General features: G+C 44.1%; 5 protein-coding genes across 5 annotated transcripts; 4 read left to right on the top strand and 1 right to left on the bottom strand.

Moving 5' to 3' along the window:
• Positions 1–6,640: 6,640 nt before the first annotated feature.
• On the top strand, positions 6,641–7,902 carry M406DRAFT_324677 (uncharacterized protein). The gene is given in 6 exon segments (XM_040919901.1): positions 6,641–6,913; positions 6,929–6,941; positions 7,202–7,431; positions 7,513–7,559; positions 7,751–7,781; positions 7,877–7,902. The coding sequence occupies 2 exon segments, from the start codon at positions 7,229–7,231 to the stop codon at positions 7,556–7,558; spliced, it is 249 nt and encodes an 82-aa protein (XP_040771104.1). The 5' UTR covers positions 6,641–6,913; positions 6,929–6,941; positions 7,202–7,228; the 3' UTR covers position 7,559; positions 7,751–7,781; positions 7,877–7,902.
• A 994-nt stretch (positions 7,903–8,896) lies between these two features.
• M406DRAFT_324681 (uncharacterized protein) lies at positions 8,897–9,307 on the bottom strand (the record flags this gene model as incomplete). The annotated part of the gene is made up of 1 exon (XM_040919902.1): positions 8,897–9,307. One exon carries the CDS (start codon positions 9,305–9,307, stop codon positions 8,897–8,899), a length of 411 nt encoding a protein of 136 aa, XP_040771105.1.
• Positions 9,308–11,972: 2,665 nt separating this feature from the next.
• On the top strand, positions 11,973–12,146 carry M406DRAFT_269389 (uncharacterized protein; the record flags this gene model as incomplete). Its single annotated transcript, XM_040918003.1, has 1 exon — positions 11,973–12,146. A coding segment is annotated over one exon (174 nt), but the record flags the coding sequence as incomplete, so codon positions are not given.
• Positions 12,147–14,480: 2,334 nt separating this feature from the next.
• On the top strand, positions 14,481–16,239 carry M406DRAFT_334808 (uncharacterized protein; the record flags this gene model as incomplete). The annotated part of the gene is made up of 3 exons (XM_040920974.1): positions 14,481–15,720; positions 15,865–16,128; positions 16,199–16,239. The coding sequence occupies 3 exons, from the start codon at positions 14,481–14,483 to the stop codon at positions 16,237–16,239; spliced, it is 1,545 nt and encodes a 514-aa protein (XP_040771107.1).
• A 4,885-nt stretch (positions 16,240–21,124) lies between these two features.
• M406DRAFT_358514 (uncharacterized protein) lies at positions 21,125–22,082 on the top strand. The gene has a single exon (XM_040923920.1). It carries the CDS (start codon positions 21,440–21,442, stop codon positions 21,947–21,949), a length of 510 nt encoding a protein of 169 aa, XP_040771108.1. The 5' UTR covers positions 21,125–21,439; the 3' UTR covers positions 21,950–22,082.
• Positions 22,083–27,353: the final 5,271 nt, after the last annotated feature.

Consider the following 27,353-nt stretch of genomic DNA (forward strand, 5'->3'; position numbering starts at 1 on the left):
GAGAATTTTGAAGTATGCATCGTTATGCATGATGAATGATCATCGTTATCAATATGGTGTCATGCACACCTGGGGGGAGAATGAAACTGTCTGACCAAGTTTTCCTTTGTCCTGATGCCAAAGACCAGGGATCCAGTTACTTGAGGTGATTATCATCAGGTTTGTTATGTCTGCCCTGCTCAGAGAGTCCTTGCTGTTGGCTCATGGTCGTTCGTACCATTCGCAAACGCAGAGAAACCGGAGCTGTTCTTTTTCCTTCTTCCTTTTCTTCCATTTAGTTTCACCATTGACATGATTATGCCTTGCGCACATTAGCCGGTAATTGATCGATTCTTCCTTTTCACCTTTCAACATTCGTTTTGTTCCAGTAAGGAATCTACAAGCTGGTGCAGCACTTGTGTCTGGATCCCTTAGTCCTGAAGCCATTGCCCTTCTTTCAGATGTTGAGTGGCATAGAAGCATTTGCTGATCATGACGGGTCTGAGCAGAGCGAGCAGAGAGACAGTTTCCAGGCAAGCAACCTTGTCTCTCAACACGGCCAGCGCACGCATGATCAGACATGTCCAAATCGACGATACGATGCTGCAATGCTTTTGCTTCCGAGCCCTACAGCTCTGCACATGGCGATGCCAACACCTCCTCCTGCCACCTCACCCTGTTCCCGACCGCCTTGGCCCTTCTTGGAGGCATGAAGAGATTACACCTGCAGACCATACATTTCCCATTGTTCAGATGTACGATTACAACTCAGTATGGAGCCTGCCGGGTCTTGGCCTGCTATTTGCAGTGGTCAGAGAAGAAGAAGATGTTGAAGATGAAGATGAAGAAGAAGAAGAAGAAGAAGAAGGACTTGTCGTGGAACATATACTGGCAAGGCTAGAATGGAACTGGATGCTTGATAGCCATGAGATGAATGGCAGGCCCAACTTGCCAGTCTCAACTATTCCTGTGAGTATCCAAGTAAGTAAGCAGTTATGTGCCTTCAGCATTTCAACAATCAATACGAACAAGTGTTTCTTGTGCGAGGCCAGGTGAGTCACTGGCCCCACTATCGCCAGCCTACCTCTATAGCCTCAGATAGCCAGCTGTTTTTCCTTTCTTTTCCTTCCTTTTCCTTCCCTAAGCGCAGTCCAATACAGTTCATTTCCCATAGGTTATGACCCCTCATACTCTTCTTTCATCAATTTGACGATATTCCTCGTCAATTGACCCTGAATTACGAGCCCACCTTTGATTTCTGATCTCGTACGCGCTCGCAACGGTCAAAATCACCAAAAATCATGAGAAAGAGGCCTGAAAACCTCCACTCGACTACACTGCGAGGATGTTGAGAATGGCGAAGAACTCTTGCAATAACAATAAATAGCTGCAACAGAGGCGCTAGAAGCTTTTCAACTGCAGCAATAATAACAACAAAACCTCCTCCTTCAGCAAGATAGTCCGTTGAAGATGGAGGAACCTATAAGTTAGCTATAGCAGCTGATCACTTATGCTATCTCTATTCTTCTTAGCGAGAAGAATCTCGAGGATTGGTTAGTAATAGTAGCATTAATTCTTAGGCAGATGTGCTTAAGCAAATACATCAAATCTTCTGTTCCTGAGCCTGATGAAGAGAAGGATCCTAAGGGATGAAACAAGTGAAACTAAGAGCAGAGAACAGTAGTTATTCTTCTTCAAAGCACATTGTATAAGGTGAGAAGCATGCTAACGAATGCTGGCCTTTCTGTGGGAGAAGAGAACCTGTATGTGATATACAATGCTGTTCTCAAGACGATTTCTAAGCACTTAGAAGATCATATCAATCAAATAGCCATACAACTGGCAAACTGCAAGATAGCAGACTACTCAACTCTTCAAGCTTTCAGAGATAACTTACAGTATATGAAGAAATGCCTGAAGGAGCTTAAACTGGAGCCTTCAGAGAGCTTCTTCCTTGCTATCGTTCTGAAAAAGATTGAGGATATGCTACTAGAAATGCATGCGTTTGCTAGAAGGGATTACAAACTGAGCATGCTTATCTGGGATACTCTTATAGCAGAGATTAATTCGGCTATTGTTATAAGCATAAGTAATAAGGCTTTTTCATTCTTCAAGAAGATAGCTCAAACGTTGATCTCGTTGAATGCTTCAGGAGGAGCTTAAGGGGATATAAAGCAATAGCCTTGCAAGAATTCCCTGCTCTCTACAGGCATCGTTAACAGCGTAAAGCTGCCTAAGTTGATCATCAAGAAGATTTCCTATTGTTACTAATACAAGAGATACCTTGTTTCTAGCTGGAAATACTGTAAGGAATGTGGCAAGTGCTATAGCACGTCTGAATGAAGCTGCAGGAATAATACTCAAGGCTAAACAGCCCAGCTAACATCAACGAGTTTGTTGATCATGGCGGGATCAACAGTTTTTGGTAGATCGAGCGTAGCTAGCAAACCAGCTATGATTGCTATCTCTGCTCTCGTTGAGAACGGAAAACTCTTGAGAAATAGCATTATTGCTGATATAGATGCTTCAGAGATGCTTTTCAACAATCTCAAGTGATTTCTGAATCTGATCTAATTATGCGAATAGGAAGCTATGGAGTTAGTAGCAGGATTCTTCAAGATAGAAATAGCTGGAACGGTATAGTTTGATGTAATATATAATAATGAATTGATTGCTACTATTATGCTTGAGAATGCTAAATTCTCTCTAAATATGCTTTGCAATCTTATTAGCATAGGTAAGCTGATAGCGTGTAGATATGGCTTTGATAGCTATATAAACTACATTATTAATACTGCGAATAAGAAGGAGATATGCTAAATTAACTGGAAAGAGAGGGTGCTAGTTCTGAAAGCTATTAACTGCTCTGAACCCTCAGAGGGTAGTTTTCTAGCTAAACCAGCGATGCTTATGTTGATTACATACAAACGCCTTTATGATTGCTTTATGCATGCTAGCTTAGCAGCTATACAAGGTGCAGCAAAGAGAGCTAGCATTATGATTGTTAAGAATAAGAATTTCCACTGCAAATTATGCTTAGAGAACTGCCTCATGAATGTATATGGAAAATACTAGGAATCCAAGTATAATGCTTCTGGCCAGCTTATCCGCTTTGATCTCGTTGAATTCCAGGAGGGATATAATAGCTGTTGCTATTGCTTTCATTTCGTTAATATGGATACGAACTTCTACTGAGTTTACTTTGCAAACAGAAAGCACAAGATATTTGGCTAGATCAGAGAGTTTATTGCCTTTTTCGAGTATTAATCGAGCAGGAAGATTCAAGCTCTTGGATGTAATAATGAACCAGAGTTTAGCTTTGTTATAGCTCTATTCAAGAACTCAAAGCTCATAAGATGAGCAAATGAGAACAGCATTGCTATTGAACCAGAACTAGGGCGCCGTCGCCCTCGAAAGAAAAAGGGACAAACAGCTGCCGAAGCAATGGGCAAGGGCTCGTGCAACCCAAGCGTGCCTGTACAGATGAGGACAGCAAACTAAGGCCACACGAGCACAAGAACAGGGTGAAAAACCTGTCTTAGACCTGTCCAAAGGGTTCAAAATTGAAAGGAAGAGAAAGGATGCTTCATTGTTGCTTATAGCTAAAGAATTTGAAAAGTAGATAGTATCCTTTATATGTATGAGAACCCTTGATCTACTGTACTCCATGTTCTACGGACTACTACCCTAGCCATCACAACAGTCCTCTCCTAGCAACTTTCTTCCAAAGTTGCAACAAGTCCAATGGTGTGCTAGATCTGATTAGAGGGAGATGAAGTAAAGAAATAAAGAATTCATTGCAAACTGCTAAAGGAAATACTATAAACCAAACTATCTCTCCAATTCAATTCTTATATTTCTTTCTATTGCTTAAGCTATTATTCAAATCAATGCAGAAGTATTAGTATTCATCTTCAGTTCATTTGTAATATGAGTATAATCTGAATAGATTCTAATGCTAATCTCTTCTCTGTTCCTGTTTGCTTTCAAACTCTGCTCAAGCAGCAGCAGCAGCAGCAGTTCTCTCCTAATTCTGCATTCTTACTCAACGAATTCTTTCGCAGTCCGCTTTATACATATCTATCTTAATAGCATAATCAAATCCTATTCAGTTCGGAGAACTTACTAAGAGCCTGATAGAGTTAAGGCTATAAAGCTTATTCTATAAAAGCATATAAAGCTTCTGAAGTTTATTAGGAAAACTGAGAAGCATGATGTTGCTGCTTCTCAGTCTCTGATGCAATAAAGCTTCAGTAGCACATCCAGGCCTAGCTATTTGCTGCATTGATAGATTGATTATTAGTTCTGAACTAATAAGCATTCCTTAAGATGAAGAGAAGTAAGAATCAATAGAAGTTCCAGATGGGAGTTGATTTAACTCTGAGCTAATATTACATTCTCTTAATAAATGCAAGATTAAGCTAGCTAGAGCTGTGCTCTTTCGGAACTGTTGTCTTAATAGAACTAGGCTGAATGCTCTACTCGCTCTGAAATCCTTCAGAGCAAAAGCTGATATATCTCTCCTCATCCTATCGAGATCGCTTTCAATAAACAGTTCAAGCAAGTCTGCAACTCCTTTTATGAAGAAGATAATATTCAGCTTATAGATTATATTCAATATCCTACTAGCTTTTACTTATACAGCTTTGTATTCTTAAAGTAAAGCATTCCTTCTTAATAGCTGATTAGGATATTGCATATAGTTGCTATATCTCAGCTTATAGAAGAAAGCTTAGCAATGCAAGCTTATTATAGCTATCTCTGCATTTCATTCTTTTACATTTTATACAGTCTCTCTATAGTTAAGATAGAGAGCTTGCCTTCAGTTTGAACAGCTACTAGATAATTAATAGAAATCAGTAGATTTCAGGATTCGAAGGCAAAACAGTTCGATTGTATAAAGCAGAGCTGCATTCAAATTATTATCTAGCAGCATAGTTGGAATATTCTCGAAATCCCAATCCTAATTAGCTCTAGCATTTCTGAGCTAACTATTCAGATAGTGCTTGCTTGCATAAGCTAGTAGAATATTGCTGGATTTGTACATAGCAATATAAAATCCTTTTTCAATCTTTATATTAAGCTAAGATAGAGTATAAGCTAAAATTGCTATATTAACTGAGAGGAAAATCTATAAGCGCTTCTATCTAGCTTTATATCTGAGCAGATTCTGCTTATTGAGAATATTAGAAAAGCTAGATGAATAAGCTATTAATGGAATACGAAGGCATTCTATCAAGAATACATCTTATTAATTATACTAAGTATAATAACGAAAGGCAGCTATAGCATGCTGCGAATTAATATCTTGAGAGACTTCTGTATCTAAGAATCCAATTAGATTATAGATATTAAAAAAGTATCTGGAAGAATTAATGCTGAAGATTATAAGCAAGTATAACTTGCAAGAGAGTAACTCTGGGAAGTATTTCTTAATAAGTTCTGCTGCTAGATGATTTTCTTTATTCCTTAGACTGAAATAGAGCGAATGATTCTTGATTATTTCAGTTGGATATAGCGCTCTGGGAAAGATAGTCTGAAAGCAGTAGGCTTTGATTATCCAGTTTCTTCAGCTATGCTGAATAAGTGGAAACAGAGAATACTTGAATTCGGCTATTGCTGCTGAGTTGAAAGAAAAGTAAAAAGGGAAGAATAGCTTTGTTGAAAGGTAAGCAATTGCAAGAGGAGTTTGCAAAGATATAAAATCAAGGAACCGAGAGAGTATTAACTAAGAAAGAAAAATAGAGAAGAATGCAGCTTTAGCTTGAGGATCTGTTAAGGAAGATGATATTATATAAGCAGAGTAGTTGATAATTTGCTCTGATATTAGTATATAGATCTGAAATAGTATTAATAAGAAAGAAAAAGAGTGTATATATACTTGAGAAAGATAGTTATAAAGAGATTGAAGGAGGAAGAAGAATAGCTAGCTGCAAGTATAGATGGAATAGCTAATTTATCTTATCTAGCAACTATTCAAGTAATTCACTGCTTTCTATTTATTATAAGATAAACAGCTTTACTCTTAGCTAGGTAGGAGCTGTTTAGCAACAAACTGGATAGAAAGCATAGTAACTCAGTTGAATATATTTGTTATTCATTGCTATTTCATTAATCTTTAGCAATCTATTCAACAATCTCTCTCTCAGTTCACCTTGCCTTTCAATTCATTCTTTGCATAACAACTTCTCCTCCTATCAATCTTCCCTTGCTCAGCTCTGCAATATGCTCAAGATATTTCGAATTATTACTAATGCTATTTTCTCTTTGCATATAAATACTGCTTCTTAAGAAGTTAATAAGATCTGAATCTAGTTTTCTTCTTTGATTTCTTCTTCTCAGAGCAGCAATTATCACTAGCTTAAGAATATTCATATTAACTTTCTTAATATTACAGATTTCAATATCATTAAGAGAGATCTTAGCTTAATATATGCTTCTTGGGATATCTAAGGCAATATTATGTTTTGAAACAACTTACTGCTAAGCTCTAGCTTTGCTGCTCATTTCGTAAGACTGAATGTCAGGGCCGATTGTGCCAGCAAGGCTCAGGGCCAGCTAAGCCAGCTGGATTACGGATGACTAAGCAATATGCGGCTATAAAGCGGCTTTCTAGCCACGTCAGCACTGCTGAGCAGAACTTAGCTCCTTAGGCCTCAATGTTATTCTGGTTGTATGCCCCTGAAAGAGAGAAAGACCTCGCCACATTGCCTTTGCAACCTTTCCACCTGACAGTTTGAGGCCTGGCCCTTTTAAAGGAGGCAATCCGGCGAGGCTTTCTATCTTTTTTTTCTTCCCTAGGGGCAGCGCTAACACTGAGCAGGAGCAGAGCAAACGATCAGACCACTATTCTTTTCGAACCTTCGAGCCTTTGACCTTCGAGCCTTTGACCTTCGAGCCTTTAACCTTCGAGCCTTTGACCTTCGAGCCTTCGATTTTCGAGCTTTCGAGCCTTGAATACAGCGAGCAAGCAGTGTTGAGCAAGCAGTATGCAAGCAGCGTGCAAGAAGCGTTCAGAAGAGATTCAGAGCATTCGAGTCGCTAAGCTAGAGCAAACAGCGAGCAAGCAGTATGCAAGCAGCGTGCGAGAAGCGTTCAGAAGAGATTCAGAGCATTCGAGTCGCTAAGCTAGAGCAAACAGCGAGCAAGCAGTATGCAAGCAGCGTGCGAGAAGCGTTCAGAAGAGATTCAGAGCATTCGAGTCGCTAAGCTAGAGCATACAGCGAGCAAGCAGTGTCGAGCAAGCAGTATGCAAGCAGCGTGCGAGAAGCGTTCAGAAGAGATTCAGAGCATTCGAGTCGCTAAGCTAGAGCATACAGCGAGCAAGCAGTGTCGAGCAAGCAGTATGCAAGCAGCGTGCGAGAAGCGTTCAGAAGAGATTCAGAGCATTCGAGTTGCTAAGCTAGAGCATACAGCGAGCAAGCAGTATCGAGCAAGCAGTATGCAAGCAGCGTGCGAGAAGCGTTCAGAAGAGATTCAGAGCATTCGAGTCGCTAAGCTAGAGCAAACAGCGAGCAAGCAGTATGCAAGCAGCGTGCGAGAAGCGTTCAGAAGAGATTCAGAGCATTCGAGTCGCTAAGCTAGAGCATACAGCGAGCAAGCAGTATCGAGCAAGCAGTATGCAAGCAGCGTGCGAGAAGCGTTCAGAAGAGATTCAGAGCATTCGAGTCGCTAAGCTAGAGCATACAGCGAGCAAGCAGTATCGAGCAAGCAGTATGCAAGCAGCATGCGAGAAGCGTTCAGAAGAGATTCAGAGCATTCGAGTCGCTAAGCTAGAGCATACAGCGAGCAAGCAGTGTCGAGCAAGCAGTATGCAAGCAGCATGCGAGAAGCGTTCAGAAGAGATTCAGAGCATTCGAATCGCTAAGCTAGAGCATACAGCGAGCAAGCAGTGTCGAGCAAGCAGTATGCAAGCAGCGTGCGAGAAGCGTTCAGAAGAGATTCAGAGCATTCGAGTCGCTAAGCTAGAGCAAACAGCAAGCAAGCAGTATGCAAGCAGCGTGCAAGAAGCGTTCAGAAGAGATTCAGAGCATTCGAGTCGCTAAGCTAGAGCAAATAGCGAGCAAGCAGTATGCAAGCAGCGTGCGAGAAGCGTTCAGAAGAGATTCAGAGCATTCGAGTTGCTAAGCTAGAACAAAGTGTGTTCTTCGCTATTCGAGCGAGAGAGCAGAGTGAGCAAGCAGTAGATCTGAATATCTTCTGTTTTCGAAAGTATATTCTTCGCTATTCGAGCGAGAGAGCAGAGTGAGCAAGCAGTAGATCTGAGTATCTTCTGTTTTCGAGAGTGTGTTCTTCGCTATTCGAGCGAGAGAGCAGAGTGAGCAAGCAGTAGATCTGAGTATCTTCTGTTTTCGAGAGTGTGTTCTTCGCTATTCGAGCGAGAGAGCAGAGTGAGCAAGCAGTAGATCTGAGTATCTTCTGTTTTCGAGAGTGTGCTCTTTGCTATTTGAGCGAGAGCGCAGAGCTGAAGCGGAGTGTCCGCTTGGCAACTGAAGTTGCTTGGGTATTAGGTTGCAAACCAATTACCCTTCTGCGCCTAGCAGTGGAGCGAAGCGTGGCAACGGCTTCAGAGTTGCTAGAGAGCAACTCTCAAGACGGAAAGCTATAATTATCCGTTATAGCTGCAGGGACGCTGTTCTGGATGCTGGGCTCCTTGGCTGCAAACCAAGTCCCTGGTGGAAGGCTTGCAACCTACATCAAACAGCTTTAAGTTCTGAAGAGTGCCTGGATAAAGCGCTGAGGGAGCAGCAACTGAGCAGCGTATATGGCGCGGGTATTGCACTCGGAAGACTTACGTCTGGAATGTGATTAAAAAGAGATTTTTTTTTCACAAGCTTCGGGGACGAAGCCAGAAGAGAAGGAGGGAGATGGTTGAGAAGCCTTGAGAGGCCTGAGGCACTGAGAGACCTTGAGAGGCCTAGAAGCCTGAGGCACTGAGAGATCTTGAGAGGCCTTGAGAAGCCTGAGGCACTGAGAGACCTTGAGAGGCTTGAGGCACTGAGAGACCTTGAGAGGCCTTGAGAGGCCTAGAAGCCTGAGGCACTGAGAGATCTTGAGAGGCCTTGAGAGGCCTGAGGCACTGAGAGATCTTGAGAAGCCTTGAGAAACCTGAGGCACTGAGAGATCTTGAGAGGCCTTGAGAGGCCTGAGGCACTGAGAGACCTTGAGAGGCCTTGAGAGGCCTGAGGCACTGAGAGACCTTGAGAGGCCTTGAGAAGCCTGAGGCACTGAGAGATCTTGAGAGGCTTTGAGAAACCTGAAGCACTGAGGGATCTTGAGAAGCTTTGAGAAGCCTGAAGCACTGAGAGATCTTAAGAGCCTGAAGCATTGAGAAGGCGTAGGAGCAGCTAGGAAGCAGCGAAAGCCTGGAAGCAACGGAAGCTTGGGAGCAACGGAAGCTTGGGAGCAACGGAAGCCTGGAAGCAACGAAAGCTCGGAAGCCTCAAAGGCCTTGAGGACAAGGCCTGATAAGGGGGGACAATCTGTCAGGGCCGATTGTGCCAGCAAGGCTCAGGGCCAGCTAAGCCAGCTGGATTACGGATGACTAAGCAATATGCGGCTATAAAGCGGCTTTCTAGCCACGTCAGCACTGCTGAGCAGAACTTAGCTCCTTAGGCCTCAATGTTATTCTGGTTGTATGCCCCTGAAAGAGAGAAAGACCTCGCCACATTGCCTTTGCAACCTTTCCACCTGACACTGAATAATAAGAATTCTATTAAACTGAATCCTATTATAGTATATAAAGCTGATTGGAAGTTCTTTAGCGAGTATCTTATCTGCATCTTCTCTTAATCTGAGCAAGTAAATTCCCTTCTCATTTAGTTCTATAATCAGTATAATCTAGTTCCTTGCAATTGCTGCTTCTATTAATACATTACTGCTTGTATGCTTGTTCAGAAGCAGCAGATTAATGTTAACTAGCCTTTCCTAGAATGCATCTCAATGGAAAGCTTCTTTAATGAGAAGTATAGCAACTGTATTTATTATACAGAGTTTAAGTATAATTATATTAAAAACTTCTCTTGTATTAAAGAGCGCAATATATAAGTAAGATTCTCATTCTAATATTCTTAATCAGATTTGAGTATATACTAATTATTATTCTTCTTGTAGCATTAGCATTCATTTTACTAATTCAGCTTTCAATGTATAATTAAGATAGATTCTCAAGTTAACTCTAATGCTAATATTAAGCATATTATTAAAGCTTAATATAAGCTTATATAGAATAAAGATATTGCATATAATCAGATTAAATAAGTTTCTTTTATACTAAGAAAATAATATCTATAGAATATTGTAAGTTTCATAACTAATTATAATTGCAATACTCAAAGAGATTACTATTAACTTTATCTGCATAGATTAGTAAGAAGAGTACTACTTCTTCTGCTTTTAAGAAGGGAATATCTAGGTTTGAGCAGGCAGCTCTACAATCTGTATCTTGCAGCAAGAATAAAGATAAGAGCAAGGCTGTAGTAGAATCTTGTATTGAGAAACAAGCTAAGTTCGTTCAGTTTCAAGATTCTTTCTCTATTTTTAATAATAATTCTTCAGCGGATAATACAGATAATATAGATCTGAATAGAATAAGAAGAGAGCTATTAAATGATATTTATGGATATTCTGGTAATGAGAATAATGTATAAAAGTAAGAGGTTTTTATAAATTGCAGTATTTCTTTAGCATTCTGCATTTTTCATACATTGCATTCCAATATACTGCAATTTTTGAATAATGAAAATAGCTTTAGAGCTGATCAACATGCTCTGTGCTGAATGCTTTGAAATTTTTAAGTGGATTTATGGTATTCTGTAGCAAGTAATAGCAGATAATACTTCGTTCTTCCTTTTCCAGCAAAATATATAAGATGGAATAGGAAAGATGAAAAGAAAATGTATTTTGCAAATAAAAAGGAAATATAAACAGAAAGAAATCAATCTTCTCTATGAGCTAGGAATGCTGATTTAGTTAGAATTAATATAAATATCTCACTTTTATTTGCTTTCTTCTATTCTTGCTTCTCCTTTTCTGCTGCTTGTATGAAATATTTATTATTACTAACTCTATTTCCATTCTCAGCATCATTATCCGCTTTAGTTGCTAGATTAATAGTTTCTGGATTAGAACTGGTTTGGCTAGGCGTGGAATTGTGCTTAATGATATCTGGAATTCAGAATATAGCATTGTTGCTTAAATCTGCTTTCTGAACTTCGAGGATATTATTATCTAGTTCTCCTTGCTAGGGAGCTTTTATCGAATCCAGCTTTTCTGCTAATATGTTATGACTCATCCAACATGCAGATCACGAAACAAACCTCAGCAACAAGGGACCAGGTGTTACGACCCAATGTCGGACAGCTATCAACGATTAGGTAATCCAGGATTAGGGTCATAGAGCTCAGCCAATCAGATTACAGAATGATCACTTGTAATCACCAGTGCTCAGTGATTAGTAGTAATCCGGAGTGATTACTAGTGAGCAGGAACTGAAGAGCTGAATATATAATCATACATTCATTATCATTAGACAGATCATCATACATAGCTCTTCAGTTATCAATCTAAGTATTCAGTCTTCTATACTGAGTAGCTCCAAAAGCAGTGAATACTTGCATTGCTTATTACTTATACGATTCCGTATTCAAGAACTTGATATTTTGATACTGCTCTTGTTAGCATAAATCCCTTCGTATACTTAGGAATCTTTGGATTGCTGCAATGCTTATTACATTTTAACAACTCTTGTTCAAGAACGGTTTAGTATTACCCCTTGAGCAATACGGAACACGATAGCTCCTCCAGGAATCTCTTCGTTCTTATACGCCCCCACTCAGAAGGAACTGATCAACCAGATATACCAGCTCACCCAGCATATCCAGAACCTGCGCAAACAACAGCAAGCTCAGAGCGCTATCATTGCTAACCAGCAAGCCCAGCTAGCCCAATAAGCTCAGCAAGCATAATCCACCTCTGTAGTTATCAGTAGTGCTAGAAAAGCATACAAGATGAACAAGCCCGCTATGTATAACAGCAATCAGAAAACGCTATATGGATTCCTTACTCACTGCAGAGCATACTTTTTGCATTATGCAACCCAGTTCACTATGGAATCTAAGAAGATCATTCTTGCAGGAACTTGCCTTAAAAAGGATGCTCTTATTTAATACAAGCCTTTTCTATGCAACTATTTGGAGCATTAGAACAATTCCAATATATATATTCAGAATACCAAGAATATATTTGATTTCTTTGAAAGCTTTAAGAAAGCTCTTAAAAAGACTTTTAATAATTCTAACAAAGAATGCATTATAGCTTAGCAGCTTATAAATCTCAAGCAGACTAAATTAGCTTCTATTTATATAGTTAGATTTAAGCAACTCTTAGCATAACTTTCGTAGGAAAATAAGAATCTCATGAAATACTATTATAAGGGATTCAAGAATGATGTTAAAAACGAAATTTCTAAATAGGATTAGCTAGAGAACTTTGCAATGTTTTCTAATTAAGCTATTTGCATTAATAATTGTTTATATAAACAATAAATAGAGAAATTCAAAAAGAGAGAAAGCTAGACTTGGAGATTTCCAGTTAATACGAACAAGAAACTCTAAAACAAGAATAGTAATCAATATAGCAGTATAGCTCAAAGCAGCATTACATATGCTAGTCTCATAGAACTTAATGCTGCTAATAAGCAGTATAGCAAGAGGAATAGCATTACTTGCTATAATTGTAACAAATAAGAATATATTACATGCAACTGCTATCAATTCTAGAAGAATAAATAGCAATTAGTTTAGGAAGAATGCTAAGTAAATGTTGCTTAACAATAGGAATCCAATCAACTGAGCAAAAACACTCTCTTAAAGCAAATATCGAACTCTGCTAATTACGAAAGTCTTAGCTAAACATTCTGCTATAATAACAACTGCTTAATATATTTCTCGAGTAAGAAAGGCTCAGAATGGTTTCCTTAGAAACCTAGGTGCTACAAACAAATAGTAATAGCAGAATGAGAGTATATGCTTAGCATCCCTACGAGTAGCAACTCGAACTGCTTTAATATTATGAAATAGAGTATTCAAGCATTAGAAGAAGAGCTTAGTAATAATACTCTTTATTATTCTTCATTGCTTATATTAAGCATTATGATCAGGGATATGAATAAGGGATAATACTCTCTTAGCTACTAGTGTTGTGGTGGCCAGGGTGGTAGTCCGTGGGACGTGGAGTACAGTGGGTCAAGGGTCCTCATACATATAAAGGATACCACCCACTTTTCAAATTCTTTAGCTATAAGCAACAATCAAGCATCCTTTCTCTTCTTTTCAATTTTGAACCCTTTGGACAGGTCTAAGACAGGTTTTTCACCCTGTTCTTGCGCCCGTGTGGCCTTAGTTTGCTGTCCTCATCTGTACAGGCACGCTTGGGTTGCATGAGCCCTTGCCCATTGCTTCGGCAGCTGTTTGTCCCTCTTTCTTTCGAGGGCGACGGCGCCCTAGTTCTGGTTCAATGGTGCGGTGAGTGTGGACTTAGCTGTTCAGGCTGGTAGCTCAGGGCTGTTTGCGTTACAGTTCGTGAGGATCAGTAAGAGCAGCAAGTTTACCCTATGGACGGGCGCACTCTTTTTCCCTGCTGAGCTCTTTTATTTCCTTTATCTATCACGCTTACACGACAGGCTGTGCATCATGTCTGGACTCTGGGTCATGCCTGAGACCTCTCGTAGAGGGGAGATGGGTGGACAGAGGAGGAGTGGTGTGAGTTCTGGTCGTGGGCCGGTGAACGATGCGTTGAGCCCGCGGGCCAATATTACGAAGAAACGAATTCCTTTTTCCAACATTTCCCACATCAATCAACGATCCTATACAGAAGCTGATACGGCTCAGACCTGTACAGGCTGCAGCGGAAAGTTTAACCATGTCGGATGTGGGTCCATGGTTAAATTACAGAGTGGGATGCTTTTGGTGGATGGTACTCTGCAGAGAAAAGTGGCATGGTTAACAAGGTCTGTGCTCCTTGCGATGGTCCGATCAGCACGCTCTACCTGGACACGTCTGGCCACATTGATCCTTTGGATCAAAAGCTTGCTGGTTGCATTATCCCAAAAGCGAAGGACACAGGGAGGTGAAGATGAGGAACCGTCAGTGCACACGAGGAATAGAGGTCGAGGATTACGACGACATCATCCGATGTCGAACTTTAATCGACGCCTTACACCTGGTCAGAAATGCCTCCATTGGTTGGCAGGACTATTGATAAAGGAAATCCCAGTGCAGCACAGAACAGCCAACTCAATCCCTTGTTGTTCATCACAAGACAGACCTCATGCACGCTCCACTCACAGACTGAACCTCCCTCAAGCACCTGAACCCCCTCGACCTCCACAGTATTGTCTTCCGCAGGATACGGAAGGCATTCCGGCTGTGGCGCCCTCAACTCAAGGACCTCGAACCAGGAAGGCAAAGAAACATCGGAGGAAGCGACAACCAAGAGGGAAGATGGCCTCCACGTCTGAGGGCTCTTCCAATCAGACACCCAGTTCGGCCGACCACCTGGCCAACAACCACTATGGTCAGAACTTCAGGTTCCCCTCCCACAGTGAGCTTGCTGGTGGTGGGTTGACGTTGTTTGCCCGTGTGGAAGTCTCCTCGTGGCTGAAGCGATTCGACTGGTGGCGTCAGATCAAAGGGATTGATGACACTCAAGCACTCAACTTCATGAAAGGCTTCTGTACAGACACAATCGTTGCCGGAGAAGTGGAGAGATTCACTACAAGCGCCAAAACTTGGGATGAACAGAAGGAGCGACTGTTGGTTGCTTATCGCCCTTGGGACCATCTCCAGGCGTACACCCCCGAGCAGGAGCGCCTGAACATCATCAACAACCGTTTCATTACCGATGCCGCTAGCCTCTGGTCGTTCATTGTGGACTATGACAACGCTCTCACTCGTCTTAAGATCAGAGACAGTCAACCTGTGGCAGAAGCATGGATGAAGCTCCCTTCGACCTGGATCAAGCGCCTCCGAGCTGACCATGGTGTTACTGCCGAAAGCGTCAGCGACAAGAAGTGGCCTTACCTTATGGAAAAGCTGTTGGAGGTTCATCGTGAAGCACTCCAGGAGGAGACTCAAGACCAACTTGCCTCCGGTGCTACCAACCTTCAACTTCATCAACAGGCTCAATTCCAAGGTCCTCCTATGCCTCCACCTCAGCCGGTCCTTGACCAGACACGGCCCGTTCCTGTTCCACATCCGATGCATAGTGCTCCCAGTCAACCGATGAACCCGTCGGGACAAGCAGTAGGGCCATCGTACTATCAACCGCCTCAACAGTCAACTCGTGATTGGCAAGCTCAGCCTGAACCGACTAAGCAGATCTTGAAGGCTGAACCTGCTCAGAAGAGCGACCAAGGATACAACCAGTTGGCTTCAATGATGGAGCAACTCCGCATTGACCAAATTGCAATGGCAAAATCCTTAAAGCTGCAGACTGATGCTCTCAGACAGACGCGGGATGTCTCGTATGACCAAACCAAGGCTCTACAGGAGATCTCACAACTGATCAGGCGTCCCCAAACTGTTTCTGCGAGGAATCCTCCCCAGGGGAATGCAAATTCCTTGCAGATGGGTGTTACCTACACAAGTCCGGAGGACGAGGGGGAGCAGTACTCTGAAGCATGGCGAGCGGAGATCAATGAAATCCTGAAGAAGGACGGAACTCTGCGCAGGTGCTACGGCTGTGGGTCGAAGTCCCATGGAGCTCATGAGTGCGTGGAACTCCGTACTGTTATGGACTGTGGCATTTGCTATGCTCCAGCATTAGCGAAGCCAGAGTGGCATCTTGGCAATCGCTCGGAGTTTCTGGACTCTAGGTCAAAACCAGTGTCATATGGCCAGGTCATGTCCGCTCGAGATAACCCCAAAGGCGGTATGATCCGTCTGATCCTCGGTCTCTGTGAGGATCAGCGGCTGAAGGGTGTTGAGGATCCTTGGATCTCTCGATATGTCAGCCTGGTCCAAGAGGACGAGAAATGGCGTGGAGACCCTGAGATGGCCAAGAATAAGACACTGTGGGAAGAGACCGACCCCGTTCCCAGACGCAACAATCAGTACAGGACCAACAACATTGAGATCCTCAGCAATGCTGGTGAGATTCAAGTGGGGAAGTCATATCTCACTCCAGCCCAAGCCGAACTGTACCTACCAAAGCTTCCCAGCATCAATGCTGTGGGTGTTGGGCCTGTCCAAGCCCAGGTAAACGCGGGTGAAGCAAAGAAGCGCCGTGTTGGGGAGGCTGGGTATGATGATGGTGAGGTTGGAGGAGATGCAAGTGTGAGGACTGTTGAGGTCCCTACACATTTCGGGAATATTGGACCAGAGGAATCCAACAAGCAATCCAACAGTCTGGACAGAGAGCCAACAGTTCAGGCCATTAGTGACAAGCTCCTGAATCAGTTCCTAGACCACCCGTTGAAGGTCTCAGGCCGGGAGATGACAGTCATGTTACCAGGATGGGGAGCCCGTCTGATTCACAGTCTTCAAGGAGTCAGCTCTGGAGCCCGAAAAGTTGTTGATCTCGACAATCAAACCGGCTCGGACCTGCACAAGGTAGATACTGCTGGATCAGCCAATTCATCGCAGCATAAACCCGGAATCTCGACGCTTTCCCAGCCTGAAGGGCTTATTGATGGTCAGATTATCAACACTCGGGACATTACTGAGTACCTTTCGAGACTGGCTCAACCACCCGCAGTTCAAGCTTTGTCTCTTGTTGCTGAACCTAGCTATGTCAAGCCTACTGTTAACATGATTCGAGCCTTCAACAAATCCTCATTTCCTCCTGTGACGGCTTCCATGACTGCTCTCAGCAGCATCCGAGATAGGAGCATCGCTCCGGTGGCATACATCCCTCTGCAGCTGGGAGGTAAAGAGAATGAACCTGTACGAGCAATGCTGGATACAGGTGCCGAAATGAGCTTGGTAGCTCTCTCTCTGTGTTCGAGCATGCGCTTGTCTTATGTGCCAACATCGAATGTTATCTCACGCACGTACGATGGATCAGATATGGCGCTTGTTGGAGTTCTTGAAACCGATGTTTTCTGTGGCGGCTTCTCTGAACAGGTGATATTCTATGTCGTCGACGACAGATTGATGTCGCCAAATCATCCTGTGCTGTTAGGAATGCCGTTTGTGATGCAGACCAAGCTTTCCTTTGATCACTCCATCCCCGGATTTCTCCGTGCGAGCTTCGCCTTTGGAGGAGTACAACTGGTCACCACAATCGGCGGTCAGAAACTCCTTGAAGGGGAGGGTTCACACAGAACCACACCAAAAAACTGAGTGCTGGCAGCCACCCTGAGGGACGCAGGGCTGTCAGCGGAGAAGTCGTCCCAGAGTGGGTGTTGTTGGAGGAGGGAGATACAGCTGTGATGTCCATACCTGAACGAGACATTGCGGCTGTTGTGAACGAGTTAACGGTGGAACTGATGGGGAGGAAGTTGAAGGAGGGTTGCTCCATGGTGAATGAGGAAGGAGCGACCCGAGGGTCTTGCCTGTGTGGAATGCACAGCAGCCAGCGCCATTCACGCCAGCCACGTTGTGTGGGGAAGGAAAGAAAAGATGTCTTAGGCCTGGTCAACACTCTTTACAAGCCCAAAGACAAGAAGGTCAAGCCAATTAATGATTCCCAGCCTGATGGTTCAGTACCGGAAGGGACGATCGGGTGGAAGCCTGCCAAGGTTGAGGAGATGAGACGAGCTCAGCGATCCACAAAGCCTACCAAGTATGATGAGTGGATTGAACCCAAGTTCAGCGATCTGGATCCTGATCAGCGCCTGAGACCTGACCGGTGGGCTGCCATGCAAGAGAAAAACTGTGAAGGGTTTTCTGAGGCTGAGAAGGAAATGTTCAAACACATGTTGAGAAACAGGATCAAAGCCCTTGCGTGGGACTTTACTGAGATTGGAAAGATCATTGAGGAAGTGGCTCCCTTGCAAGAAATCAGAACCGTACCCCACGAGGTCTTTCAAGCGAGGCACATTCCAATCCCCAATGCTCTCAGGCCAAAGCTGATGGAGCTCCTGAAACAACGTATCAGGCGGGAGATCATTGAGGAAAGCCATGCATCATACAGAAACAACTGGTTTCTTGTTGTCAAAAAGGATGGTGGCTTACGCCTGATCAATGACGCTCAAAAGTACAACAAGCACAGCCTCAAAGATGCCTTCATGCCGCCTGCCTCAGATGAATTCTCGGAGGAGTTCGCCATGTGCAAGGTTCTTTCACTGCTCGACTTCTTTTCCGGGTACGACCAAGTGCGACTGCATCCTAACAGCAGGGATATGACGACCTTCTCAACGCCCTTAGGCCTGTTCAGGATGTGTACTCTACCCCAGGGTGCTACCAACTCTGTTGCTCAGTTTATGAGGATAATGGTCAGACTTCTGTATGATCTTATTCCTCATATATGCCAGCCTTTCCTCGACGACATTCCTGTTCGTGGTCCCACAACAACCTATGGGGATGAAGAGGTTCCGAGCCTTCCCGGAGTGCGTAGGTACATTGCTGAGCACATCGGAAACCTCGACAAGGTTCTTGTAAATGCAGAGCTGGCTGGAGCCACAATCTCAGCATTCAAGTCAGAATGGTGCCGAGTGAAAGTCGATATGGTTGGTTATGTCGTCGGTTCCAGCGGACGACAACCTCAGGACAGGAAGGTGGAAAAGCTTCTGGCCTGGACAGAATGCAAGGACATCAAGGACGTCCGCTCTTTCATCGGACTGGTCGTCTATTATGCAGCTTGGATTTGGAACTTCGCAATCATTGCCCGACCACTCTACGATCTTCTCAAGAAAGGTGCTGCGTGGAGGTGGGAGAAGGAACAGAAAGAAGCTGTTGCCACACTTGTCCGGACGCTCACGTCTCGTCCAGTCATCATTTCAATTGATTACAGCACTGATGCTGGGGAGATCGTTCTTATGGTGGATGCAAGCCTGTTGGGCTGGGGCGCCGCACTGATGCAGGTGGTAGAGGATAAACGAAAGCCAGCACGTTTCGTTAGCGGAACCTGGACAGTTGCAGCACAGAAGTACGATGCTACCAAGAGGGAGTGTCGCGCTGTCCTCTGTGCCCTACGGTCTCTTCGGCGGCATCTCTATGGTTGCCATTTCATTCTGGAAACCGATGCTCGCGTTCTGGTGGACCAACTCAATGGAGGAATGAACGACATACCCGGTGCTCTCCTGAACAGATGGGTGGCAGTGATCAAGATGTTTGACTTCACTGTCAAACACATTCCCGGGTCAAAGAATCCTGTGGCTGATGCCCTTTCTCGACCTCCATACTCAACGCCACCTAAGGAAGACGAAGATGGCAATGTTGAGGACTGGTGTGATGCTCAGCTTAACAGCGTGAACTCAGATGGAGCTGACCTAGTACCACTGCTAAATCCAACTCTTCAGTGGACGGAACAGTCGAAACGGTATGCAGAGTTCTTATGCCACGGGATCATTCCACCAAAACTCTCCAAGAGGGATCGCAAGAACTTCATGGTAGAGGCATTAAAGCATCAAGTACTTGACCAGGCTCTGTGGCGCCGCGCTGGTGCGAAACTCCCACGCCGACGGGTAGTAGATGATCCTGATCTTCGTCGCCGAATCATCAGAGAATGTCATGCCAAGTTTGGACATCGAGGTCGAGACTCTACGGTAGCTCGTGTCAAGCAACTCTACTACTGGAGAGGTCTCTGGACAGATGTGGCCAATGCTGTCTCGGGTTGCGAGAAGTGTGCAAAGTTCGATCCAAAGATGTGGAAGGAAGGAGTGATCCCGACCCTTCCAAGTCAACCCTTCACGAGGATCAGCATCGACATTCAACACATGGCCGAGGATGGCGGTTACAGATACCTTGCGGAGGCTCGCTGTGACCTGACCGGCTATGTGCTTGCAAGACCCCTCAAGAAAGCTACAGCTGCGGAAATGAGGAAGTTCATTTTGGAAGAGATCATTCTTGTGTTCGGGTGCCCTCTCAAAATTACTGTTGACGGAGGACCAGAAAACAAGGCTGAGATGGCCAAGACCATCAGAGCTCTTGGGATCCTGCTTGTCCAGGTCTCCAGTTACAATCCCCATGCCCAAGGACAAGTAGAAGCTGGTCATCTTTCCTTAGCAAGTGCCCTTGCTAAGCTAGCTGATGCTCAACCCTGGAGATGGAGGCAGTACTTGAGACTCGCACTCTTCGCTGAAAGGACTACGATCCGCCAGTCGCATGGATACAGCCCCTTCTATTTGATTTTCGGTTGGGAGCCGCTTATCCCAATTGAAACTGAAATCCCGACGTGGAGAGTTCTTACATGGACCGAAGACCAATCCCCTCAGGAAGCGTTTGAAATGCGGTTGAGGATGATCGCAGCCAAGGAAGATGATGTGCAGAAGGCAATTGAAGCTGTTCAGGCATACCGTCAAAAGATCGCAGCCAAAAGTCAAACGCAGGGTCTGGTACGAAAATCTCGACTGAGTGTCGGAGATCTCGTGCTTGTCTATGACCACGTCCGGAAAATGAGCCACTCGCGCAATGCCAAGATCTCTTATAAGTGGAAGGGTCCATACCTGATTGCTCAGGTCCTAGACAAACATGCTTATGAGCTCAAGACCACAGACGGAGTTCTGCTAAAAGGCACATATTCAGCTACCAATCTCAAAAAGTTCATGCGGAATATGGATGGCATTTGGGAACCCGAGGTGCCTATGCCCTGGGAAGAAGATGTCGAGCTTCAACCTGGCCAACCATTGGCAGAAAAGCTGGATTCGATGAGAGCTCCCTGGCGGGGGGAACCAGACAACAATATCCTCGAAGTTCAGGAAGCAGATTCAAGCGACGACGCCACATTCTGGGTTCCAGACATCATCGAGCACGACCCCACGCCTGGCCAGACCAGTCCTGATCCAGAGACTGTCAATCTAGCAACTGAAGCGGATGATGATGCTGAGGATGGAAATGGAGTTGGTGACGGTGAACATTTCACACGGGCAGCAGAGAAGGAGAGGCGAGAACAGGAGAAAGCAGATAGAAGTGGGATGTTTATACCAATCCCAACTAAATCAGCGTTCCTAGCTCGTGGGGGAGGTTGATTTCTTTCTGTCCATATTTCTTTTTGTTCGCAAAACACGTTTTCTTTTCGTCTTTCCTATTCCATCTCGTGTGTTTTGCTGGGGGAGGAGGGACGAAGTGTCGTCTGCTACCACTCGCCACAGAACACTGTAAACCCACCTAAAAATTTCAAAGCACCCGGCACAGAGCATGTTGACCAGCTCTGAGGCCATTTTCGTTGTTCAAAAATTGCAGTATATTGGAATGCAACGCATGAAAAATGCAGAGCGCCGAAGAAACACTGCAACCTATGGAAACCCCTTACTTTTACACATCATCCTCATCACCGGAATACCCGTAAATGTCATCCGATGGCTCTCTCCTCGTCCTGTCCAGATCCATGTCATCCGTATCATCCGCTGAAGAATCGTCGTCAAAAACAGAGGAAGAACCTTGAGATTGAACGGACTTGGCTCGTTTCTCGACACGAGATCCTACTACAGCCTTGCCCTTGCCTTTATCCTTGCCACGAGATACAGGTCGTGGAGCTGCCTGCCCAGACCCAGATACTCCCTTCTTGGGAGCAGAAGGAGCAGTACTCTTCTTGCCGATCTGTGCAGATAAAGTTAGCAATGGTCTTCTTGAGCATCGCAATCATAGTTGATTATGAGACTCACAGTATCCTGTGGGTACCACTTCCTTGGCACAAGAGGAACCCATTTGATCTGGTTATGCGCAATACCTTTATCCCGCATGAGCTTGTATTGAGCTTTGACAATACGCTCGACGTCGGCATTGGAGTTGACTTGAGAATCTATCTCGATTACACGTCGAGGGCCGAGTTGGTAAAACGAGTGCCGACGCTGCGAGAAGGACAATGATTAGTGTGTGCTCAAACCTGGTCAAAGACATCGGAATGGGAATCTTACTCGTGCACTGCGCTCTTTGACACAAGGGAAGTCTTTGGTGTAGTCACACCCAGACTCTGCATGATAAATGCAGTTGCCGCACTTCCCATTGAAGAAGCCCTCCATTGAGATGCATTCTAGGAAAGGCCAGTTGACGTTGACCTGCTGCCCCTGTACAGGCATGCAAGCAGTGGCGTACCGACGGGAGCAGCAATCGCAAGGGACTAGGTTACGCCGACCATAGGACTGAACGAGGAGGGAATTTACTCGCTCAGGGCGGGAGAAGATGCGGGTAAGGTACTCGCCAAAGGGCTTCCAACCGGCTTTACACACCACAATAGGATTCAGTTTGATAGAATCCTTATTGTCCAGCCTTGCGAAATGAGCAGCAAAGCCAGGGCTTGGCAGTGAGTTGTTCCAAAACATGATATCGCCTTGGATATCCCAAGAAGCGTATGTCAAGCCAAGGTCTCCCTTGATGGTGTTGAAGTCTGTAACGTCAAGGAAGTCGACATGGACATCCTTGAGCCAGTGGTAGTTGCTGCCCTGAGGAGGAGGAACCGAAGAAGAAAACCAGATCCAGACCTTGTCAACCTCTTGAGGAGCGGTGTTTACCCGCGAAGAGAAAACAGCGTCGGTGACGATTCGAGACATCTTGAGTGTGTTGCAGAGCTGGGCAAGGGAAGGTTGACAGAAGGAGAAGTTGTTGTGCGAAGGATGAATTGAAAGGCAAGGTGAACTGAGGGAGAGATTGTTGAACAGTTTGCTGAAGATTGATGAGATGGCAATGGGTAACAAACACACCCAACTGAGTCACCACACCTTCTATCCAGTCTGTTGCTGGACAGCTCCTACCTGGCCAAGGGTGAAGCTGTTTGCCTTGTGACAAACGGAAAGCAGTGAATCACTTGGGTAGTTGCCAGACAAGATAAATTGGCCATTCCATCCACACTCGCAGCCAGCTATTCTTCTTCCTCCTTCAACCTCTTCACAACCACCTTTCTCGAGCATACACACACCCTTTTTCTTCCTCGTCAACGCTGCCCCAGACCTGTACACCGACATCAGAGCAAATTGTCAACTGCTCTGCTTACATAACATCACCTTCCTCGACAGATCCTCAGGCTGAAGCTGCATTCTTCTCTACCTTTCTTCCTCAGTCAACACCCTCTCGGTCCCTTGACTTTACACCTTCGCAAACCCCTCTCGCAATTGCCCACCTTCCGACAAAGCCGTTCTTCCCTTTTCACTTTCCTTTCGACTCAGCAGCAATGGCCGAATTCAAGTACTCTCTGTTCCCACCTGTCCAGCATAGCCGAGGGGACTGGATGACCAAGGCCTACTGCTTTCGGACTGTCTTTCCCAGAGCGCCGTACCCAACTGAAGTGATCAAGAGTCGTCCGCCCTACTTCAGTCTAAGGGACGAAGAAAATCATCTGGCAGCAGGACTCGTCGAGAAGTACTTCCCAGGGTTACCCCCTCGCAAGTCGTACTTGCCCACGATCTTCGGCGCCAATCCTTCCAGACACCTTCTCGATATCTATGATCTGGTCGGATTCTTAGATGCAGGAGTCCCTCAAGATATTGGTCCGCAGCACGCTGTGGCTGCCTTTCGTCATTACGCTCAGTACAATCAACAAGACGTATTCTTGATGGGATGCCTTCGTGTTCCATCGATAGCCCATCCACCTGGCTCTCCTGATATTCTCAATAAACAGGATCTGCCCAGACATGAGGCTAGACAGAGGCGCCTATGGGTTCTCCTCTCAGTCAATACAGCGACTTCAGCTTGTGCTCTGTCTTGGCTCGATATGAAGACTGAAAAAGGATTTTACATCGCTGTGCACAAATCCGGCGATACCCTACTGGCTCATGCAAGCAAGCACTATCTGAACAGTCAGCTCAGGAGTGCTGGAGCCAATCGGGATTGGGATTTCGAGAATGTTCCAACTACGCCGCTGGATAACGATTCGAATGCAGCTCTGCTCTATGCAATCGAACTGTTTCGCCTTCGAATCCTGGAATCTACTGATTTCTACCAATCACCTAGTGGCTGTCCAGACTGGAGGCAAGCTCTCTATCTTAACCATAGAGAAACTGCACAAAATGTGGAAGAATGGGGTGCGGAGATGGCTATGACAAGCCTGCACTGCCAGGCCTTCTCCTATGAGCTGGGACACAGCAACTATACGCGATATCCTGATCGGCCATTAAGAAGGAGTGCCTCACTTCAAGAATACAAGGCTGTACAAGTGGAAGCCGGTAGGGTACTGAACATAACCTACAAGCCGAATGTTACCTTCTTCGTGGGAGGAGTTGCAGACTTGCCTGAACTGTCTATTGAAGGCGATCTCGACAGGATGAGGAGGGACATATCAGCCTTTGCCCTGGAGGATTTCAGAGCGAGTAGGGCACCCAGCCTAGTTCCGTCAAGACAACAGTCCCGAGAGAGCACAGCTCCAGCTGGCCCGATCTTGCGTTCATCAAGAGGACGTAGTATCAGCTCAGAGTTAAGTCGACTCCCATCCGGAACTCCTACCGATCCTTACTCCTCTTCACCTCGAGGAACGCCTGTCGGTCCAGGACCGACAATCAACCTGTCAATGCAGCAAACAGCTAGGCCTGGACGTGCTACTGAAGCCCCATTGCATCAGAGACTGAGAAGCAGCAACATCATGCCTCCCAGTTTTCCTGATAGACCTCAGGAGCCTCGTGTGCCTCTATGGAATGAGCTTCATAGCCTTAACCCTATCAGGCCCTCAGTGGGTTCTCCGAACTGGACAGGGTTCGATCATGCTATCAAGATGGATATGTATGAAGCGGACTGCGAAAGGATCCGTCGAGTGAGAATGCAGAATCAGGAGAGAACTGCTGCTGCTGCTGCTGCTCGAGCAGAGTTTGAGAGCAGACGGGGACAGAGAAGAGGTCAGCGTTAGGATCTGTCCAGGTCGTGCCCGTGTTACGAATGGACTGAAGATGGATACTGATACTCCTGCGTTGATTTGAATGATGGCTCAAGCGATAGGGAGAGGCATGAGGGTTGAATTGGGGGGATGGTTCGGTTTGCAGTGTTTCCTTTGGCAGTTTGCGATGAATTCTTTATTTCTTTACTTCATCTCCCTCTGATCAGACCTGGCACACCATTGGACTTGTCGCAACTTTGGAAGAAAGTTGCTGGGGGAGGACTGTTGTGGTGGCCAGGGTGGTAGTCCGTGGGACGTGGAGTACAGTGGGTCAAGGGTCCTCATACATATAAAGGATACCACCCACTTTTCAAATTCTTTAGCTATAAGCAACAATCAAGCATCCTTTCTCTTCTTTTCAATTTTGAACCCTTTGGACAGGTCTAAGACAGGTTTTTCACCCTGTTCTTGCGCCCGTGTGGCCTTAGTTTGCTGTCCTCATCTGTACAGGCACGCTTGGGTTGCATGAGCCCTTGCCCATTGCTTCGGCAGCTGTTTGTCCCTCTTTCTTTCGAGGGCGACGGCGCCCTAGTTCTGGTTCACTAGTATAAACATCTAAGCAATATAGAGAATGTTTCTTAAGCAATAGAAGAATTAAGCTAGAGCAAACAATCTAGCAAGCTGCAGAAGCTCTCTGCAAATCATATGTCCAACAAACCTAAAGAAAGGTTTTCCTTTAGTATTGAATGAAATAAGGAAACAACATGAATCGAATATCTTATCTATAGAATAGAGCTGAAAGAGCTCTTTATCTGCATCTCTTTGCAGAATATCGAGGTATGGAAAGATGAGGATTCTCGGATTAGCTTACTTTATAACCTATACTATGAATTAGCTTGGATCTCCTGTATCTATCATAGCTGCAGAATACATTTCTTAGACAAGATGCAATACGAATAGTTTTCTATTAGAGAATCAGAATAAATCCTTTAGGCTGTTGAAGAACAGAAATTCCGCTTCAAGGAGATTCTTAACAAACAGTACTACAATACATACATCGAACTATCAGACAACTGCTTTATATAATGTATAAATAAGGAAATAAAATGATAGCAGTACAAAACAATACTCTGTATGATTTATATCAATAATAAGATTTACAACTGATATTAATAGAAGAAAAATCAGGAATAATGATAATATAAGCAAAAGCAAGCTAAAAAGCTTGCTTAAGAAGCAGTGAAGTAAGCTTAAAAGAATAAGCAGTTCTTAATAAATCCAAAAGAACAGAATCGCCTGTAAAGGAACTGCAGACAATCAGATCAGAACAGTTCTTATATAAAGCTTTCAGAACAGATTATGCTTATATCAAGTTTGATATATATATTTAAGAATACAAATACAGCGTATTATTGAATAGTAGCGCTCAGGGAAACTTCATATTCCTATATATTGTTAATTAAGCATAATTACAATAGAGATAGAAGAGATACTTATATACTTTTAGTACTATAAAAGAACAATCTGTTGCATATAACCAAGAAGTAATCAATAAGAAAACTGATTATCTACTTATCTTAATTTAAGAATATATAATTAGAGCTTCTTTTGATATTATAAATATAGCATAGCATGAGCTAATTATAGAGCTTTTATAGCTTAAGAAGCATAATCCTCAAATCGATTGAACTACTAGCTAGCTTTCATAAGAACAAGCTGTATCCAGAGAAATAGTTACAATTAATAGCGCAGAATCGAAGCTAGTGATTGAAGAATACTTAGGAAAAGAAGCTTCATACAACTTTATATATACTTCCAAATCAGCAGAGCTAGCAGTTCAAGGAGAAGGATCTAGTAACAGGCGAATCCAAACAGTGTTAGAGCGCTAACAGATTAGCAAAACAACGGAAGCAAGATCCTCAGCAAGTCAGTTCGCTCCGGAGCAACAAGGAAAAGCTTCAGAAAGTGAGTTGTGAACCTATACAGAAAAAACCTCGAAACTAGGCTCTTAAGCGCTCGATCCAGCCCGGAGCAAATGCTTAAAGCTCTCAAAAACGCCATTAGAAAAGAAGTACGCTTAACAGTACCTACTATTCCTTCAGATAGCAGAAACAGCATAAGAACCAGAACTAATACTTGCGAACATACTATGAGAATATTATAAGTTTAAGAAACTATTCTAGGAAGAATTGGATATGGAATTGCTAGAATACAGCTCATACAATTACAAGATCCCGCTACAAGAAGGAAAACAGCTTAAATTCTTTCCTATCTACAGACTAGATAAAGCATAGCTAAAAATACTTAGGAAATATCTTAATAAGAATCTTAAGAAAGAATATATATAATTATTGCAATTATCATTAGAATATTCTATCCTATTTATATCTAAGAAAAATAGCAAGCTCAGGCTATATATTAACTATAAGCAACTCAACAATATTATAATTAAGAACTAATACTTATTGCTACTT

Source organism: Cryphonectria parasitica (assembly GCF_011745365.1).
Source record: "Cryphonectria parasitica EP155 unplaced genomic scaffold M406scaffold_10, whole genome shotgun sequence".
NCBI lineage: Eukaryota > Fungi > Ascomycota > Sordariomycetes > Diaporthales > Cryphonectriaceae > Cryphonectria > Cryphonectria parasitica.